Source organism: Anolis sagrei, chromosome 1 (assembly GCF_037176765.1).
Source record: "Anolis sagrei isolate rAnoSag1 chromosome 1, rAnoSag1.mat, whole genome shotgun sequence".
Classification (NCBI taxonomy): Eukaryota; Metazoa; Chordata; class Lepidosauria; order Squamata; family Dactyloidae; genus Anolis; species Anolis sagrei.
Genome location: NC_090021.1, coordinates 133635883 through 133658027, shown reverse-complemented (window position 1 = coordinate 133658027; position 22145 = coordinate 133635883). Strand labels below are relative to the sequence as shown.

The 22145-nt window shown below is 39.7% G+C and overlaps 1 protein-coding gene across 1 annotated transcript; it reads left to right on the top strand.

Annotated features, from left to right (window-relative positions):
• Positions 1–3885: 3885 nt before the first annotated feature.
• Positions 3886–5031, top strand: LOC137095869 (uncharacterized protein PF3D7_1120000-like). Its single transcript, XM_067463194.1, has one exon. It carries the CDS (start codon positions 3886–3888, stop codon positions 5029–5031), a length of 1146 nt encoding a protein of 381 aa, XP_067319295.1.
• Positions 5032–22145: the final 17114 nt, after the last annotated feature.

The window sequence follows — 22145 nt, the reverse complement described above, 5'->3', positions numbered from 1 at the left end:
TATCCAGTTCTATTTAGTGGGCTAATGTCCATATTTTGTAATAACAGAATTTTTCAACTAGTTTTCAAAGGCAGGCCTAAAGACAGTGCATGTTGTTACTCTAACTTGGAAGCTACCAGAACATTGATTTACAATAGCAAGGAAGAATATTATGTTAGCAGCTACTACACTTGCCCCAACTAGTTAACATTGTCATAGGCCTGTAACAAGAGAGCTAAATCAGTGAGGACCCCGGGCAGCACAGGCTTGTGTTCCCTGGACAGATAAAACACCCACCATCATATGGAGACTGAACTTCAGTTTCAAAGGATGCCATGTTTGAAGCATCCAGACTAAGATCTCTTGTCTTTCTTTTGAAGCAGGACATTTTTCAAAGTATCCAAAAGGTTTATGTGTCCAAATAGGAGCTGAAATCTGGATCAAAATAAACCCAGATGATAAGTTTCATTCAAGAGTGTTTGGAGTTGCATGAAAACCACACACATTAACACTTTGACAAGAAAAAGAACGAAAGAGCTGGCAATTAGCTTCTCTTGGTTTGATAAAAGAAATTTAAGTGTTAGGGAACTCATCTACACAGTGACAGAAATCCATGGTCAATCTGGGGCTGGCCCAGATTCAATGTATAGATCTCACTTGGAGCAATTCAAAGTGCTAGGTTTTGGAATATAAAGCTATACAGTATACGGGTGAAGCCCAGGATACCTGAAGAATTCTATTGTGAGTGCTCCTGAAGTTTAAAAATTTTTCAAGGAAACTTTTATTTCATTTTACCAACTTCACAGGCATGGGAAAGATTGCTTCCAGGCTTTCTGGAAATATTCTTGCTGTTATGTCTGCAGAAGGATTGGCTAGAGCTGTGTTTCTCAATCTTCCTATTGCCGTGACCCCTTAATTCAGTTCCTCATGTTGTGGTGACCCCCAAAACATTTCATTCCTACTTCATAACTGTAATTTTGCTACTGTTATGAATGTAATGTAAATATCTGTTATGCAGGATGTATTTTCATCCACTGGACTAAATTTGGCTCAAATACCCGATATGCCCAAATTTGAATACTGGTGGAGTTGGGGGGGGGGGATTGATTTTGTCATTTGGGAGTTGTAGTTGCTGGGATTTATAGTTCACCTACAATCAAAGAGCATTCTGAACTCCACCAACCATGGAATTGAACCAAACTTGGGGCAAAGAACTCCCATAACCAACAGAAAATACTGGAAGCATTTGGTGGGCATTGACCTTGAATTTTTTTTTAAATCTTTATTAAGTTTTATAGAATACATCGAAAGTGGGGGAATAATAAAAGAAGATAGAAAAGTAGGAAAAGTAAAGAATTAAGAGATAAAAAAAGGGGGGAAAAAGTGGAACCGAATAATATCCACAAAAAAAGAGTAAAATCCAAAAAAGTCCAAAAAAAAGGGGGGGGGAGGAGGACTGTAGAGATGTGTTTATTATAAATTGTTATTTATAATGTGTTTATAATAAATTGTTATTTATAATGTGTTTAAACTGTATTTATAATGTTTATTATAAAGTGTTATCTATAATGTGTTTGAATCTGTTGCTATGGCCTAACTGTAAGAGATAGGTTGCCATGGTAACAAGGCCTCAGAGGAGGTGGGCGGAGTTTAAGGAATAAAAGGTTTGAAAGCGACAGTTAATTTTCAGTCAGGAGGATGAGACCCTGAGAGGAAGAACAGAGTCAAGAAAGGACTCTGGGAAAGTAGCAGAGTCAAATAGGACTCTGGAATAATAATTCAGTCCGGTGGATGAGACCCGGGGAAGAGGATCAGAGTCAGTTAGGGCTCTGGGTTGTGAAGCTGTGAGAATTCAGTTAGTTCTTAGGATTTGTGAATATTTCTTCAGCAAGAGAGCTGAAGGTGTTACCTTGTTAGATTGCTTAAGTTAAAAGAATCTAACAGAAGGGGTTTTAAGGATCGCCATTAAGGAAAGACTGGTGATCAGTGGTTTGATCCGAGTATAGGACAAACAGTGTGGAATATTCACAATAGGGAACTCTGAAGTAATAAAAGCACTTCACTAAAGAAGGAGTTTATAGAATTGTAACATCAGAAGCTTGAATGTATCTCAAACCAGCCATTTTGTAACATCAAGCCTTGTGCCAAGTTCAAATTCTCAAAACTGCAACAATTACGTTCTGTTAACAATAAAACTTGTTCTCTTTGTATTTCAAACCTGTCTCCTCCATTGCTTTTATGCTTGGTGCATTCCACACTACCAACGTCACCTCACAACACAACTAAGGATAAACAGAGACATAAACCAGCGTCTCGAAACATATTGGTGGCAGCTTAATTGATATCTAAAAGAAGGTTCCTTACAAATATTGTTGGCATCAAAGAAAATTAGTACTTCCTCACATTCAGTAGAAATAGTACTTCTTCTTGACTTCTGGTGCAAGGAAATGGCGGAGAGCAGCACACACTAGGAGCTCCGTGACGGTGTGTGCACGACAGGGAGACCGGGTAGAGCAACAGCTCCCTTCCCCCTGCGGATCGAAGCAGGGGGAACTGTGGAACCGGGGGACCAACCGACGGTCCAAAAGGGGGTCTCCTCCTCAAGAGGGGACCCCTGAAAGGACCCGGTATATGGTCCCCGAGGCACGGCGGGTCACCCTGATCGTGGCAGGCGACAGCCTGCAAATCTCCGACCGACTGCACTTTTAACAGAAGAGTAACATGACAAGGAGGTAAGGAGGCATGATTAAAGGATAAAGCTGAGAAGAAAAAGGGGTTGGAAGGAGGTCACAAAGCTCTTCAAGACAAAGATAAAGAAACTGAGGCTCCTTAAGGGGCAGAAGTGAGGAAAAGCCCGGGGAAAGATCGGAACGGGGCAAAGAAAGAACAGTCCCTCTTTTCACCCACTTTAATATAAAAGAGGAGGAGAAGGAGAGCGAGAACGAGAAACAGACCAATGAGAGAAATAAGAGAATAAGGAAGGAAGAGTCAAGAATTAAGAGTTAAAAGTCAGGAATTTAAGGGAATAAGTGACTCAACAGATCTTGGAAAAGTTCTAAAGTACTAAAGGAAACAATATAAAGACAGAAATATTGGATTTGAGGAGATAAGAGAAACAGCAGGAGTAGAGGAAGATATTGTTGCTTAGAAAGCGCTCAATAAATAGGGTCAATTGGGACAATTTATTTATATTGTATCACACTAGCGCAATTCTTGCAAACTTTCCAATAAATATATCAAGTCTCTGAGGCAAACTCTTGGCAAGGAGGAAGGAGGAGGGGGAAGACAGAGTAATAGAAGGAGCAACAGAAGGAAGGTCCTGACCTTGAAGAAGCCTGTTGTTGTGTCTTCGGCCTGGAAGGGAGGCGCGGTGGGCGGCGCAGAGCGGCGCAACGTGGCGCAGGAAGAAGAACCGTGCGGGAGGGGACACACGTGGAGCAGAAATAAGGGAAGTGACGTCAAAAAGCGGGAATAAGAGAGAGGACATACCGCGAGATCCGGGAAATACCGCGAGAGAGGGGAAATACCGCGAGATCCGGAAGGGAGGAAGGAAGAGAAGGAACGCGCGGACCTCCGCGAGACCTCGGCGAGACTCTCACGAGAACCCGCGAGATTTCGGGGAAGAAAGGTAATATCGCGTGGAGAAGACCCAGGAAGAGGAGAACTCAGGAAGAGGAGAGGGTTGCCGGGAAGTGAAACATCGCGAGAGGTAGAAAAAAACCAGGAAGAAGGGAAAAGGAACTGACAGGAAGAAGAGTATTACAGAGGGGAGGATCGCACAAACGAGTGAAAGGACCACATTCAGGCATCCAGGTACCAAGGTAAAGATATTAGATTGTAAGGAAAATAATATATATGATAGAGTGGCTTGGCTTTAAGGGAGGGAAGGAAAGACAAGATTACAGGATGGCAACAAGCAAGCTGAAAGCAGAGAAAGAGCCAAAAGATAATAAAGGAAATCAGAGGAGAATGTCAGTAACAGAAGAGGTAAACCTAAAGGAAATGATGAAAGAGATGATGACGGAAGTTCTGACGGAAATACAGACAATGAAAACGGAAATCCAGACCATCAAAGAGAGGCAAGACATATATCAGAAAATTGCCCAAGTCCAGATGTCGGAACTTAAAAAAGACATAAGAGAGGAAATAGGCAAACTAAGAACGGAGATGTCAACAATGCAACAGGAAATGAATGAGATAAAGAAGGAAGAAAAAAGTATAAAGAAAGGACAAGAAGAAACAAAAACAAAACTGAGGAATATAGAAATGAGAAGTAGTAGGCTGGAGACGAAGCAGGAGGAATTGGAAGCTAAGGAGATGGAATTTCAATTAAGAATAAGGAACATACAAGAAGATATAGATAAGAACATAAAAGAAAAAGTAACAGAAATATTGGCTGAACTAGTCGAATGCACAACACAGGAAATGATGGAACGGACAGATAGGATTTATAGAATCAACACGAATTTTGCAAAAAGAAACAAAACACCACGGGATGTAATAGTGAACTTCGTAAAGAAAACAACAAGAGATGAGGTGCTGGGATGGAATAATCGAAGAAAGATATGTTACAAAGGGAAGAAAATTATTATATTAAAAGAGTTCCCAGGAATCGTGTTGAAAAGGAGGAGGAAATATGCACTGCTGACAGAAGAATTAAAGAAACAGAGGATACGATTCAGATGGGAAAGGGACGAAGGCTTAATGTTGACTTATAAAGATCAACGCTACTGGATTAAGACGGAAGAGAGAGCGAAGGAGTTTCTAAACAGAATAACAACAGAAAGGGAAAGAGAGAATGGCGAACACGTAAAGGGAAGAACAAAGAAGAAGAAGCGGACAGACTCACCAGAGGAGGAGGAGATTGAAAAGGAGGAGATGAGAAGATTTTCTGAAGAAGGAGCGGGAGCCCTGGAACTAAGTGACTTAGAAGAGGAGGAAAGTGAGGAGGAGGAGGAGGAAGAAGAGGAGAGACAAGAAGAAAGAGAAGGAAAACCAGAAGGGGAAAAAGAGATAAGAGGGGAAGAAGAGGAAGGAAAAGCAGTATGTTAAGTGAACTGAAAATCTATACGAATAATGTAAATGGGATGAACTCCCCAAATAAAAGGAATAAAATATATAATGCATTAAAGAAAAAGAGATATCATGTCATTGCGCTGCAAGAAACACATATTATGAGTAGACACACGAAACACCTAGAAAATAAAAGATTGGGGCAATCTTTCTGCGCAGCTATACAAGAAAAAAAAAGGGGGTTAGTAACATATATAGATCAAAATATAACTGCTGAATTGGCATTTAAAGATGAGGAAGGGAGGTTCTTAGGGGTAAATATTTGGATAAATAATACAAAAATATTAATTTGTAATATATACGCGCCGAATAGTGCCAAATCAAGATTTGTGGAAAGGTTAAGGAAGAGTATTGATGAACAAATTTTCGATCAGATGATAATGTTAGGAGACTTCAATGGCGTACTGAACAGGGGGATAGACAGAAGTACCAAAAAGAATGATGGAAAGAAGAATAAAGAAGAAAAAGGGGACCTCCCAAGATCAATGATAAAGATGATGAAAGAGCTATGTCTGGTGGATATCTGGAGGAACAGAAATGAAGGAGTAAGAGATTACACTTATTATTCAGCGAGATTCTGTAATTGGTCAAGAATTGACATGATATGGCTAACATCCTCTCTACAAATTAATGTATCAAAAATATTAATATTACCAAGGATTTATTCGGACCACTGCGCTCTTGAAATGGAAATAACAATAAAGGAAAAAACAAGAAGATGGCGACTGGATGATAATTTGTTAAAAAAGGAGGAAGATATAGAAAGAAATAGAATATTGTTAAAAGAGTATTTTGAACTGAACGACAGCCCAGAAATTTCAGTCTGCACATTATGGGAGGCCAGCAAGGCAGTGATGCGGGGAAACTTTATTCAACAAAAATGCAGGAAAAATAGGGAAAAAAGGAGCAAAGAGAATGAGATAATGCGAACTATTGAAGAAGAGGAAAGGAAAGTAAAAGCAAATCCGCAAGATAAAGATGCAAAACAGAACTTAGAACAATTACAAAAACAAAGAGAATTTCTGGAGATGGAGGAAAGGGAGAAAGAACTCAAGTATATAAAGCAGAACCACTTTATGAATGCGAACAAACCGGGGCGCTGGTTGGCTAACAAAATAAGAAGCAGAAAGGAAGCGACATTTATCACCAAATTAAAAGCTGATGGTAAAATTATAAAGGAAGAAGAGAAGATCAGGGAACAATTTTATGAATTCTATAAAAAACTATATCAAGAAGAAAGTGCAGGAGAGGATGAAATTTATCAATACCTAACAAACCACAAAATACAAAGGATAACAGACGAACAGAGGGAAAAATTGAATAAAGAAATTACAGAGAAAGAAATAAAGGAAGCGATAAAGAAATTAAAATCAAACAAGGCTCCAGGCCCAGACGGGCTCACATCAATCTATTATAAGACCTTCCAGGAGGAGTTACTACCATATCTTAAAGAGATGATGAACAGGACCCGAATTTATAAAGAAATCCCAGAATCCTGGACCAAAGCGAACATTTGTTTAATTCATAAGGAAAATACAGACGAAGATCAGGTTAGGAATTATAGACCAATCTCGTTGTTAAACGTCGATTACAAAATATTCAGTCTAATCATGGCAGAAAGACTAAAAGGCCTATTGGATGTATATATAAAAGAAGAGCAGACGGGTTTCTTACCGAACAGATACCAGAGCGAAAATGTCAGGACAATTGTAGACCTATTAGAACATTATGAAAACAAACATCAAAATAAAGTACTCTTATTGGCATTAGACGCGGAAAAAGCGTTTGACAACGTGAATTGGAAATTTTTTAAAATTATAATGAAGGAAATGGATTTGGGATTTTATTTTCAAAACGCTATCGAAGCAATCTACGAAAAACAAGAGGCCAAAGTATTGGTAAATGGGAGGGAAACAAATAGTATTGATATAAAGAAGGGGACGAGACAGGGCTGCCCCCTGTCACCTCTAATCTTCATACTCACCTTGGAAGTACTGCTAAATAAAATCAGGGAGGAAAAGAAACTGGTCGGTGCAAAAATACAAGGGCAGGAATATAAGTTTCGGGCTTATGCGGATGACGTAATATGTGTAATTGAGGACCCCATAAATAATTTAGAAGATTGGATAAAAACAATAAAAGAATTTGGAAAAGTCTCGGGCTTCAAAATTAACATGGAAAAAACAAAAGCAATAACCAAAAATATAGGGAAAAAGGAGCAAGAAGAAATAAAAAATAAGTGGAACATCCAAATAGTTAAAAAATTAAAGTATTTAGGAATAATATTAACGTCTAAAAATCTACAACTGCTACAAAATAATTATATAGAATATTGGAAGGAGCTAAAGAAAGATATGGAAAATTGGAAGAATTTAAATTTGTCATTATTAGGGAGGATTGCCACAGTCAAGATGATGATTCTACCCAAACTGCTATTTTTATTCCAAAATTTACCGATAATACGAAACCAAAAAATAATAGAGGAATGGAATAAGGACATCAAAAAATTCATTTGGAAAAATGGGAAGCCAAGAATTAGTTTCGACAATTTAACGGAAAGGAAAGAAAACGGAGGGCTCGCAGTACCAGACTTGAAACTATACATCGAAGCAACTGCATTGATCTGGGCTAAGGATTGGGCAACGTTAAAGAAGAAAAAATTATTGATATTGGAGGGATCAGACCTAAGAGAAGGGTGGCACACCTACATTTGGTACAAGGGGAAGAAGAATGAAAAGAACTTCGGGAATCATTTTGTTAGATCTACGATCTTGAAAATATGGGAGAAATACAAATCTAGGCTGTATAACAAAACCCCACTATGGGTCTCCCCCCTGGAAGCAGGTCAAAGAAGATGTTCAGGGTGGCATGAGTGGCCAAAGTATAAAGATTTATTAAAAAAAGAGGGGGACGATCTGATACTAAAAACTCAGGAGGAATTGATTACGGCGGAACAAAAAATCTCATGGCTGGAATATTGGACTATAAAAGAAAAATACAAAAAAGATAAAATAATTGGTTTCAACCAAGAAAAGAATTTCTGGGATAAAATAATGGACTCCAAGAAAAAATTAGTGACAAAGATATATAGAAAATTGCTGGAATGGAAACTAGAGGCTAAAGGAGAAAAGAATTATAAAAGAAGATGGAACGAAAACATCAGGAGGAATATCAGGCAGGAAGAATGGGAAAAAGTGTGGAGAGAAAAATTAAAGTACTGTCACGCCACAGACCTAAAAGAAAATTGGCTTAAAACAGCACTTCGCTGGTACATGACTCCCAAGAAAATTGGAAAAGGGAACAAAAATTACAGCACAAATTGCTGGAAATGTAAAGAAGAAGAAGGGTCATATTTTCATATCTGGTGGACCTGTAAGAGGGCTAAAGAATATTGGAGAATGGTACAAAAAGAATTGCAAGATATTTTAAAAATTAACATACCATGGAAGGCAGAGCTGTTTTTATTGGGCATACATGACTTAAAAATAGGGAAAAATACAGATAAAATCTTATTCTTGATAACAACGGCTGCAAGAATTTGTTACGCTAGAAAGTGGAAACAAGGAGAGATACCGGATGAGAACGAAAGACTAACGAAAATTCTAGAAATAAAAAATATGGACAGACTTACCTTTCTGATAGCAAGAAGCAAAGGGGTGAATATGAAAGAAACACACTGGGAAGAAGTGATGGATTATTTTAGACAAAAAAAATAAGAAGATTCTGATCTAGAAGAGAAGAAAGAGAGCTAAGCAAAGTAGACACAAACAAAAGAAGATGAAGAGAAGAGAATGTGAAGGAAAAGCAAGAAAGAAGATTGATTAGACCTCATAGAAGACCCCGGGAAGTCAACAACATCTTTTACTCTGTTCTTTTGTTTTAAATAAGAGGTGGTGGGTCTTCACTCTATTCCTCTGCTTCCCTTTCCCCTAACCCAGCCCCCCCATCCCTTCCCTTTCCTCACTCCCTTCTACTTAACTATCATGCACTATTTTCGGGGACTTTTTTTTAGACTAAAATTCACCTTGTTTTATCTTTTATGAGCTGGTTCTTAGTCATGTAAAATGGAAATTTAATAAAGATTATTTTAAAAAAAAATAGAAATAGTACTTCTTTACATAATTTGGTGCCAGCAGTTGGGAGGCTTCGTTACAGGACTCCCTTCTGATTCTGCTCAGATCAACTTATAATCATATTTATATGAATATTTAAAAGAAAAAAAAGATTACAGGAACCCCACTCAAAAAAAAAAAAAGGAAAAGAGTGGGGTTCCCCTTCCTGTCCTCAGTTGCACCTCGTGTTCTTCTATACTAGTTTGTCCAAATATTCTTCAATCGTTGACCAATTCATCTCCTTTATTACTTTTCCTGTGTTCTTTTTCAAGAGAAAAGTCAGTTTGTCCATATCTTTTATTTCATTTATTTTGTTTAACCATTGGGATTTTCCTGGAATGTCTTCCTGTTTCCACATCTTGGCGAAAACCATTCTTGCAGCTGTTGTTAAATATACAAACAATATGTCCTCGTTAGAATCCAATTTAATCTCCTCATCTACTATTCCCAGCAAATAATATTCTGCTTTTCTTGGGAAATTCTTTTTAAAAAATTTTTGAATCTCGTCGTGTATAACTCTCCAATATTTTTGAGATTTTTTGCAACTCCACCATAGGTGAAAGAAGGTCCCTTCATGTTCATTACATTTCCAACAATTCTTTGATACATTCTTATACATGCAATTTAGTTTTACTGGAGTTATGTACCACCTATGAAACATCTTTAACCAATTTTCCTTTAGATCCATCGCATAGGTGTACTTTAATTTTTTCTTCCATATTATTTCCCAGTCAACCGTCGGAATTGGTCTTTTAAAATTTTCGGCCCATTTAACCATGCATCCTTTAATTAATTCAGTCTCCGTTGACCATTCTAATAGTTTTTCATATAATTTAGTTATACATTTCGTATCTGTTTTTAAGAATTTGTCCCAAAATACTCTCCCAGCTTTGCCCGCCAGGTTACTCTGTCCAGCACCAGCCAAGGCCCGGAGGGCGGGGAGGAGGAGTGGCAGTGGTCTATAAGGTTTGTATTCCCCTAATCAGGTGCCCCATCCCACAATCATCTACATTTGAGTGTGCCGGCTTCAGGTTAGGTGACCGGGACAGGATAGGGATTCTGTTAGTGTACCGACCACCCCGCTGCACGACAGTCTCCCTTCCTGAGCTAGCAGGAGTGGTCTCGGACATGGCGTTGAGCTCCCAGCGGCTTATAGTCCTGGGGGATTTCAATGTTCATGCCGAGACTGCTCTGTCAGGTGCAGCTCAGGACTTTATGGCCACCATGACAACCATGGGCCTGTCCCAACTAGTATCTGGTCCCACCCATATCGCTGGGCACACACTGGATTTGGTCTTTTCGCAGGGATGGGGTGATAGTATCGGAGTGGAGGAGCTAACCATCGCTCCTTTGTCATGGACCGATCACCACCTGATTAGGTTTAGACTGACTGCTCCTCCCAACCTCCGCAGGGGTGGTGGACCCATTAGAATGGTCCGCCCCAGGAGACTTATGGATCCTAGTGGTTTCCTGACGGCTCTTGGGGAATTTCCCACCTCCCTGGCTGGCGACCCTGTCGATGCCTTGGTCTCTCACTGGAACACCGAGATGACTAGGGCAATCGACACAATCGCTCCAGAACGCCCCCTCTCAAGTAACCGAGCTAACCCGGCTTCTTGGTTTACTGAGGAGCTGGCAGCAATGAAGCGAAAGAAGAGGTGGCTAGAGCGCGTGTGGCGCAGTAACCCGACTAAATCAACCCAAACACATCTGAATACCTTCTTAAGGTCCTACGGTGTGGCAATAGAGGCAGCACAAAAAACATCTTTCGCTGCTAATATTGCATCTGCGAAGAATCGTCCAGCTGAGCTCTTTCGAGTTGTCAGGGGTCTGTTAAATCCGCCGAAAAGCGAGATCCCTGACAGCTCTGGAGCTCGCTGTGAAGCGTTTGCTCGATTTTTCGTAGATAAAATTGGGCGGATTCGGTCGGGTTTTGACACCACTTTACCTGCAGTCTCTGAGAATGTAACGAGAGCATCTGCTTGTCAAGTTTTGTTGGATTCTTTTCAATTAGTTCAGCTTGAGGATGTGGACAGGATCCTTGGAGAGGTGCGGCCTACCACATGCATCCTAGACCCCTGTCCATCCTGGCTTATAAAAGAAGCCAGAGGGGGTTTGGCGGAGTGGGTGAAGGTGGTGGTTAATGCCTCCTTACAGGAGGGCAAGATTCCAGCGAGTCTAAAACAGGCTATTATCAAACCGCTGTTGAAAAAACCATCACTGGACCCCACTCAATTAGACAACTATCGGCCAGTTTCCAATCTCCCCTATTTGGGCAAAGTCCTGGAACGTGTGGTGGCAACTCAACTCCAGGGATTTCTGGTAGACACTGATTATCTTGATCCGGCACAGTCTGGCTTTAGACCGGGACATGGAACGGAAACAGCCTTGGTCGCCTTGGTAGATGATCTGCGCAGGGAACTGGACAGGGGGAGTGTGTCCCTGTTAGTTCTCCTGGACCTCTCAGCGGCCTTCGATACCGTCGATCACGGTATCCTTCTGGGACGACTCACAGAAATGGGACTTGGGGGTACTGCTTTGCAGTGGCTCCGGTCATTTCTTGAGGGACGGTCCCAGAAAGTGTTACTGGGTGACACCTGTTCGGCTCCACAACCATTGTCGTGTGGAGTCCCTCAGGGATCTATTCTGTCCCCAATGTTGTTTAACATCTACATGAAGCCGCTGGGGGAGATCATTCGGAGTTTCGGACTGCGGTGTTATCTCTATGCAGATGATGTCCAGATCTGTCACTCCTTTCCGCCTGTCACCAAGGAGGCTGTCCAGACCTTGAATCGGTGTCTGGCTGCTGTGTCGGACTGGATGAGAGCTAACAAATTGAAATTGAATCCAGACAAGACAGAGGTCCTACTGGTCAGTCGGAAGGCCGAACAGGGTATAGGGTTACAGCCTGTGCTGGATGGGGTTACACTCCCCCTGAAGACGCAGGTTCGCAGCTTGGGAGTGATCCTGGACTCGCCGCTGAGCCTGGAACCCCAGGTCTCGGCGGTGGCCGGGAGAGCTTTTGCGCAATTAAAACTTGTGCACCAGTTGCGCCCGTACCTTGGGAAGTCTGATCTGGCCACGGTGGTCCACGCTCTTGTTACATCCCGGATAGACTACTGCAACGCGCTCTACGTGGGGTTGCCCTTGAAGACTGTTCGGAAACTCCAACTAGTCCAGCGTGCGGCAGCCAGATTGCTCACCGGAGCGACATACAGGGAGCATACCACCCCCCTGTTGTGCCAGCTCCACTGGCTGCCGGTTCAATTCCGAGCACAATTCAAGGTGCTGGTCTTAACCTACAAAACCCTATACGGTTCTGGTCCAGTGTATCTGTCCGAACGTATCTCCCTCTACGTCCCACCTCGGAGTTTGAGATCATCTGGGGAGGCCCTGCTCTCGACCCCACCACTCTCACAAGTGAGGCTGGTGGGGACGAGAAGCAGAGCCTTCTCAGTGGTGGCCCCCCACCTGTGGAATTCACTCCCGGGGGAAATCAGAACAGCACCAACCCTCCTCTCCTTCAGGAGGAGGGTGAAGACATGGCTGTGGAACCAGGCCTTTGGGCAACCAGGCAATTAGACAATGACAACCAAATAAGACAATCAGATGTGTGAGATCGGCAGGATTGTCGAAATGGAACCAAAACAGATCTTTAAGTTAATTGTACACTGATGGGTAGGAGGAAGTTCCAGGTTTGTATTGTTTTTACTGATTTTATCATTTTACTGATTTTATTGGATAATGTTGAATTGTGGGAATTTGTACTGTTATATTTTTTTGTGATGATTGGTTGTGTAGCAGGCGTCTAAGTGCGCCTTGCAGCTGTAAGCCGCCCTGGGTCCCCTTCGGGGTGAGAAGGGCGGGGTACAAGAACCCAAATAAATAAATAAATAAATAAATTTAATCTGAAATCCTTGTTTTAAATCCTGAGCATATTGCTCCTTGATTTGCAAATAATGTAGCCAGGTGATTCTAGGGAAATTTTGATTGATTTCTTGATGGGGTTTCAAAACCATTAAGTCCTTATTTAGAAGTTCTTTGTATGTTGGCCAGGTCGTCCAGCCCAGTAATCTCCTTTGTTTGGCTTCCATAGGGGAAATCCAAAGAGGAGTTTTAGAATAAAAGTAGTTTTTGTATCTCTCCCAAATTCTGATTAACGAGGATCGGATGAAATGATTGCCAAAATTTCTTTCCTTCTGTTCTCTTCCGTACCATAAATAGGCATGCCAACCTACCCGAAGGTCGTGGCCTTCTAGAGTGAGAAGTTTTTCCCTTTTTAAGGTCATCCAGTCCTTTAACCAAATAAGGGCATTAGCTTCATGGTATGATTTAAAGTTGGGGAGACCAAATCCCCCTCTATCTTTTTTGTCTGTCAAAACTTGATATTTTATTCTCGGTTTTTTCCCTTTCCATACAAATTTTGAAATGTCTTTTCTCCATTCCTCAAATTTCTTCACATTCCTGATTATAGGTATATTCTGAAAAAGGTACTGTAGTTTCGGTAAAATTGACATTTTGATCAGCGCAATTCTACCCAAAAGGGAGAGGTTCAAATATTTCCATTTCTCTAGGTCTCTCTGTATCTCCTTCCATAGCCTTTCATAATTATTTGTGAGAAGTTGGGCGTTTTTCGGTGTGATCCATATTCCCAGATATTTCATCTTATTAACAATTGTTAGGCCCGATATTTCTTTCAATTTTTCTTGCTTTTCTTTTGTCATATTCTTTGTTAAAATAGTGGTTTTTTGTTTATTTAGTTTGAAGCCTGCTAGTTTCCCAAACTGTTCAATCATAAGCAGCCAGTCTTTAATGTTTTCACATGGGTTTTCTATTATCCCAATTATATCATCGGCATAGGCTCTGGTCTTAAATTCTTGTTTGCCAATTTTAACCCCCTTTATGTTTCTATCATCCTTTATATTTTTCAGCAAGATTTCTAATGCCATTATGAAAATTAAGGGTGAGATAGGGCATCCCTGTCTGGTGCCCTTCTCTATCTTGAGTTCTTCAGAGATTTGACCATTTATTTGTACCTTTGCCTTTTGGGTCTTATAAATTTCTTCCACTGCCGTAGTGAACTGGTGTCCCAAATCCATTTCTCTCATTAAAATTTTAAAGAAGTCCCAATTAAGATTATCGAATGCTTTTTCTGCATCAATAGCAAGAAAAGCTACTTCTTTTTGAGGATTAGCTTCAAAGTATTCAATCATATCTATAACCATTCTCAGGTTGTCTCTAACATTTCTCTTGGGGAGGAAGCCCACTTGTTCCTCCCCAATCCAATTGCTTAAGAAAGATTTTAGTCTTTGGGCCAAAATATTCGTGAAAATCTTATAATCCACATTCAGTAGGGAGATAGGTCTATAGTTACGTACATCTGTAGGGTCAGTTTGTTCTTTATGAATTACGATTATTTCCGCTTCAGTCCATGTGTCTGGTATACCCTGACCCTGAAATACCCCGTTCATTACCTTTCTTAGATTTGGCATCAATTCCTTCATAAAAGTTTTATAATAGCCTGCGGAGAAGCCGTCAGGTCCTGGAGCTTTATTAGCATCCATTCTCCTTATGGCCGCTTCCACTTCTTCTTCAGTTATTTCTCTATTTAAATCTTCTCTTTGAGCCTCTGTGATCTTCGGGATATTAAATTTACTTAGATATTCCACTACCTCCTCTTTTGGGATTAAATCGGAAGAATACAGTCCTTCGTAATAAGTTTTAAAAGCTTTTAAGATTTCTTTATCAGTCGTTAACTCCATTTGTCCCAATCTAATTTTTGTTATTCGATTTGCTTGCTTCTTTTTCCGAACTTGTTTGGACAACCATTTACCCGCTTTATTTGCATTTTCAAATTGATATTGCTTTAAAAATTTCAACTGTTTAGCTTGTTCCTCTATTTCTAAATTACGTCTTTTCTGATGCAGAATTTCAATTTCTTTTATGAGATCTTCATTATTTGGTTGGAACTTCAGTTCACACTCTTTCATTTTAAGTTTGTTTAAAACCTCCTTTAGGTCTTTCCATCTCAGCTTATTGTTTCTTGCATTGTGTTGTATAAAGTGGCCTCTCATAACAGCTTTAGCAGCATCCCATATTATATTGTGGTGTATTTCTGGAGTATTATTAGTTTCCATGTAACTGTTGATTTTCTTCTTATATTTTTGAATATCATGGTCTCTTTTTATTAAATTTTCATTTAATCTCCATCTGCCTTTTATTTTTTTTTGGTTGATTAAAATTTCCAACGGAGAATGATCGGAAATGTCTCTAGGTAAAATGTTTATATCCCAAATTTTTGTTATAACATTATTTGTGGCCCAGCACATGTCTATTCTCGACCAGGATTTATGCCTGTGGGAATAGAACATATAGTCTCTCCTGCTTGGATTTTTCCACCTCCACGCGTCCTCTAATTTCTGATCCTCTTTCAAATCTAACAATTTTTTGGGTAGAGAATTCACCTTGCCTTTTGGTCCACTTTTTACAGGTTTTGTTTTGTCCAATTGACTGTTTAATATGCCATTAAAGTCTCCAAGAAGTATTAGATCGTCAAATTCCTCTTCTTCCAATTTCCCCTTTAGGGTCTCCACAAATTGAGTCTTAGGACCATTTGGGGCATAGATATTACAAACTAATGTCTTTTGATTTCCAAACATGATTCTTGCCGCTATCATTCTTCCTTCTGAGTCCTTAAAAGACAGTTCCGATTGTAAAGTATCTTTGATATATAGAGCTACCCCCCTTTTTTTCTTTTCAAAAGAGGAGTAATACAGTTTACCAATCTTCTCATTATTTAAATGGGCTGTATGTTTATGCATAATATGGGTTTCTTGTAAAGCCACGATGTCATATTTGTCTTTCTTCAACCTATTGAATAACTGTTTCCTTTTATTAGGGGAATTAAGGCCATTAACATTCAAAGAGAGTACCTTAATTTGCTGATCGATTGCCATTGGTAGATTCTTCTACATCAGATCCCGATTCGTCTGGTTCTTCATCCGGGTTGGAGGTTCCGTCGTCATCCGTTCCCTTTTTTGCATATTCTGGGGAGGTAAATCTGGCCCTTTTGCTGCGTTTCCCCTTTCTGGGGGTGAGTGAGGATGTTCCAGGAGCAAATTTACGTTGTGGTTTTGGAGATTCATCATGGGATTTTCCCTCTTCTGGCACAGGTTTTTGGTCTTTCATTAGCTTCTCATAAAAATCTCTGGCCTTTTCCACCGAAGTCAACCAATATTTGTTCTCATTCAGGGTCACCATTATCCCTTCCGAGCGTTCCCATCTAAATCTTATATTTCTCTTTTTCAGCTCATCCGTAAGAAAAAAATATTGTCTGCGCCTCATTAGTGTTGATTTTGGGAATTCTCTCAGGACGGTTACCCTCATTCCATTAAATTGCAGTGGAATTTTGCTGTTACTTGAAAGGACTTCATCCCTTGTCCGTTTCATCAAAAATTTAACAATTGTATCTCTAGCAGTATTGTTCTTTCTTGAATATGTAGTCACAACACGATAAACTTGGTCTACTTCTTTCTCCAGCTCCGACGTTGGTCTTTTCAGTGCTTTTGAGAGGATATCCAGGACTATCATTCTGATATCTTCATTTGGGTTTTCTTGGAGATTCCTAAGGCGTAGGTAATGCTCCAAATCTCTCATCTCCAATACTTCCTGACTTTTTTCCATCTTCACTCTTTGTTTCTCCCATAAGGACACTTTCTGTTCTATGTTTTTTTGTACTTTTTCCTTCTCCTTCGTTTTGACTTTTAAATCTTTTATATCCCGCTTCATCGTGGTCATCTCTACATCAATTTTTCCTATTTCTTCTTTAAGGTCCTTCTTTAATTCATTCTTTAATTCTGTTTTTAATTCATCAATTTTATTTTGCATTTCTTTATTATGTTTCTCTTGTTTTGCCTCTAGGTCCTTTATCCCTTTCTCAAGTGATGTTTGGAGATTAGTTTGCGCTAATGCCAGATTTTGAATTTCCTTAACTACATCTTTCAGAGTAGGCTCTTGGGATCCTTGCGAGTTTCTTCTCTGCAAAAGTGACTGGTCAATCTTTGGGTCTTGTTTAATTTTGGTGACTGGGTCTGCCTTCGCCTTTGGTGTCGTCATTGTGATAATAGATTAAAAAATATCTTCCAATTAATTACCAATATAATAGATTCTATAATTAATTATTGAAGCAATTATAATTAATTATTAAGCAAAATTGATTAAACAAATATTAGTTATACAAATCAGATCAAATCCATATATATGAAAAAAAGACAAAGAATTAGTTTGGTCTTATAAATCAGATCAATTCAATTACAATTGATTAATTAATTAATTTTTAATACTTATTTTAATTTATTAACTCCTTTAATTAATTCGTGGCCACAATTAATTGAATTTATAAAATGGAAGAGAAATTACACATTTGAAAAATTTATATTTAGATTGCTAATCAGTAAAAAAGCAAAAAAGAAATTGATTCCTCCTATCTTCCGCCGCTCCTGCCGCCCCTGCCGTCAATCGGCTGTCTTCGTTTCTTCGTTTACACCTCTGTCCCACGTCGCTCCGTGTAGTCCGTTGTTAGCACTGTTGTCACTCCGTTGGACGATCCGCATTCACTTTAATGTCTGTGTTATCTTCCTTCTATCTCCTTCTATCTCCTTCTATCTCCTCCTCTCCATATCTCTATTTAATTCTATGTTTAATCAATATTCTTTGCACTTCCGCCCTTCTTTGCAATGGCGGGCGCTATCTTTCCGCCCTGAGTCGCCAACTTCCGCCTGGTAGTGTTCCCGATAAGTCCTCCGACCTATTGGTCCCGCTTGAAATGACTCCCCGGCTCCTCCCCTTCCTTAGTATCTGTTGCTTCGTCCGGTTTCCCTCTTTGTTTACAAGAAGGTCGCGTCGGAGTCAAAACATCATGGCGCCAAGGTCGGAGATTGTTTAACTTTCCTTCAGGCACTTTGTAAACAAGAATGGCAGAGTAGTAAAAGGAAATAGGAGGGGGAGAGGAGGGAAATTAACCTTATAAGTTGATATTAAATTTGGAATGCAGGATTGTAAATTACCGTATTTATATTAGTTTTTAAAGTAGATTTCCCACATCAAGCGGATCCGGTCAATCAATACAGCTCTTCGGTCCTCCAATTTTTCCAATTTCCCAATTCCAAATTTCAAAATACCAAAATCGTCCAAATTAATCCTGCTTCTTTAAATCTTTAAATCACAATTGGTCAAGTCCAGCAATTATCTCCGAACTCGAGGAACGGAAGAAAAACGGGTAACTTTGCCCCGATTTCTGACTACCTATTCTTTCCTTCGCAGAGTCAGAAAATATAAGATTTGTCCAGTTACTTACCCTCTGACCCGAGGGTTTTTGTTATTTTTAAAATTCTTTGCTCTTAAATAGGTGGAAGAGCGACGGTAGTTCCTGCAGGGGTTCCCCCCTGCTCCCCACGGGGCAGCCCGCTACCGGCGGATATCTTCCCGGGTCCCTTTCGCCCCCTCCCTTGAGGGGAAGGTGGCTTTCGGGACCTTCGGGTAATCCTGCTCGGTTTCGCGTACCCTCAGCACTCAATCCGGCTGAGGAGGGGAGCTATTTGCTCTACCCGGCCGCACTCTGTGGGTCCTTGCTGAGGAGCTTCAGCAAGGCACTCCTGCCGCCATGCCGTCCCACCGGAAGTCCTTGAATTTGAGAGTTATAGTTCACCTACATCCAGAGAGCACTATGAACTCAAGTAATAATGAATCTGAACCAAATTTGGCATGAATACTCATTATTCCCAAATGTGAATACTGGTTCTTTTAATATTTTTAAGTTGGCTTGAATTTTAGTTCTGGGGGAACAGTAGAATAAAAGTAGATGGAGGTAGATGGGTGGACAGATATAGATAGGTAGGCAAAAGCATGCTTCTGGAGTGAGGGGTATACATTTTCTAATGTGCAGCTCCACAAACTACAAATCTTTTACTTATCAGTCAGTGCAATCTTATACATAGCTACTCATAACTAAGTCCAACTAACCTCAGTGAGCATAGGATTTCAGCCAAAGTCTGTCTAACCTGAGATAATACTATTTAGCAGGAGTCGAAATCTTTCCTTATTCCATAGTAACATCTAAGCACCAACATTTTCAAATTCTTTCTTTTCAGTGAATGACACTGAGGTTTTAATTTCATATTGTAAAACTTTCTTGATAAATGTATTTGTGCACAAAAACGTGTGTTTTGTAGAAAGCGAATAATTTTGCGCCAATATGGATAATATCAAATTCTATTGAAATGAAGGATTTCTGGCCCAAGAATACTTTAAAATTTGACTGGCAGACATATTTTGGTACACATGAATATTGTATACTAGTGCTCTGGATGTCAGAGTTGGACTGGGTTTAAACGGGGAGGCATTTTTTTCTATGTTTTTGAAGGCATTTCTCTAAATTGTGATTAGATTCAGATTGCAGCTTTATACCTGTTCATAGACATGGATGAGCTCCCTCTATCAGCTCCAGCTCCATGTGGGGACATGAGGGAAACCTCCCACAAGGATAGCAAAAACATAAAAAAAAAACATCTGGGCGTCCCCTGGGCAATGGCTTTGCAGATGTCCAATTCTCTCACACCAGAAGCGATTTGCAGTTTCTCAAATCGCTCCTGACACAAAAAAAGGAGGAAGAGTAAAAGAACTTCCATAGCAGCTGGCTTTTGTGCCCAGTTAGAATGTGTGTGGTATGTATATAAAAATCAGAAATACATAAAGTTCTGAGTATGTCTTAACACAGCATAGGAATAAAATATGCTGGCATAAGTATGATTTTTAAAAAAAGTAAAAAAGAATGAATATTTTCAGGTCCCTAAATACAGAGAACTTAAGAAGAAAATACCATGGTAAAGCTAAACAACCCAATGCAATAAACAGCAATTATACATTGTGAACACATAATTTTTCTGTACTGTAGTCCCATGGAAATCTGTTATGAAATGTTATTCATGTTTTTTTTTAAAAAAAGAAAAAAAGAAAAAATGTCATTGTACTGCCAAGAACAAAGTAGAAAGTAAAAATGAAGCTGTGGTTGTAATTCATTTTCAGAAGACACTTGCAATCCATTAATGTCAAAGATGGGAACATATTTGTGAGTTACAATTGTGTATATGATATCCAATTTATCCTACTGTGACTTGCCTTTGATATCATGGTACAGTCAGACAACTATATCCATGGATTTTATATTCACAGATTCAACCACTCCCAGCATGAAAATATTCACAAAAATATTGGATTTGAGCATCCATAGGTTCTGGTATCCACTAGCGGGTACTGAAAATCTCCTGCAGATGCTAAGGGCATACTATTTAAGTATCATGCTCAAAATTTAAAAATGGAATCAGGATAGTCCTCTTTTAGTTACTTAAATGTGACAAAGGATTAATTAACATAGTTTTACAGTGTTGTCATATCAAATGGCTTGAGTAACTGAGCTAGTGGACTTTTATTGGAGCATTTTTTTCTTTATTTTCAGTACCAGCCCATTTTCTTTTATCTGCTGTGATTAGAAAGAGTCATTGTTCTCTGCTTTTTTCAGGAATTGGTTTTTAGAGTATTTTCCAAACATTCTCTCCTTGTTTGCATATAGAAAGCACAGCTAATTTGAACATAGTAACACTGAGTTGTCTACATCAGCATGTAGTCTTGATCTAGGTGCTGAGGACTGTTCTTTTACTCTGTAGAGGTATTTTTATACTAACAACAACAACAACAACAACAACTTTATTTGTACCCTGTCACCATCTCCCCAAATTTTAACACCCTCACTTTGGAAAGTCACAATCCATTTTGTCAATATATATTCTGTGATCCCCCAAAACCATGGAACCCATATCTGTGGTTTCACTTACCAACATCCAAAGAAAAGTGAGCTCTCTGGGAATTTTCCAGGTGCTCCAGACCACTGCTTCTTAAACTATGGGTCCTGACCCCAAAATGTTCAGTGTTGGGGACCTGAAAAATTGGCAACAGTGACAAATCTCTGAATGCCACCTAGTGGCTGTTTTAGACTTTTACACACATGTGCAGTGTTTATAGTGGTTTCTGTTGAAGACATTTAAACTGTACTTCATAAAAATGAAAATCAATCTGTTTAGCAGGCCTTTCGAATGCTTTTTTTTCATGTCAGAAGCGACTTGAGAAATTGCAAATTGCTTCTGGTGTGAGGGAATTGGCCGTCTGAAACGACATTGCCCAGGGGATGCCCAGATGTTTGATGTTTTACCATTCTTATGGGTGGCTTCTCTCATGTCCCTGAATGGGGAGCTGGAGCTGACAGAGAGAGCTCTCTGCTCTCCCTGGATTCGAATCACTCTCCTGTTGGTCAGTATAATGAAGTTGAAGGGATATCCTGGCAGGGTGGACACCTCGATCACACTCCTGCCCCTCAATATAGCGTGGAACAAAAGGCTGAGCCTAAGTGACCGAAGCACTTGGTAAAAATAGCTGCCACCACCTCAGAATTACCGGCCTGAGGAACCAAAAAGGGTGTGATTGTATATTAAGTAAAAGGATGTTTGAGCACTGAACTTCAATGGCTGACTGGACTATAGGAGATGTGTTGAGAGAATGTTTCTTGAGGTAAACCAATGGACTGAGGCGAACAACACTTGAGAGTAAACTAATAAAGAGTTTATTTAGAACTTAATATGAACAGCAACTCGATGAAATGAGTGGTACAAAATCTTGATGCAGTTTCATGTACTTGGTTACCTAAATCAAACAGTTTTCTCTGACAGAATAGCCTTCTTAGCTTAAGTCTCTTTAAACAACTGCTCTACTCTTAGACACAGTTTCACACAGAGCATAGACCTCAGTCTGTCGCTCTCACACAGGGTAATAAGGTAACTTTGAAACCTCTCTTAGGTTCAATAAGACACAGCACTCCTTTATTGGTCTATCTACCTAATAAAGCTCTGGCCTGATGTCTTCCCCTTATTCCCT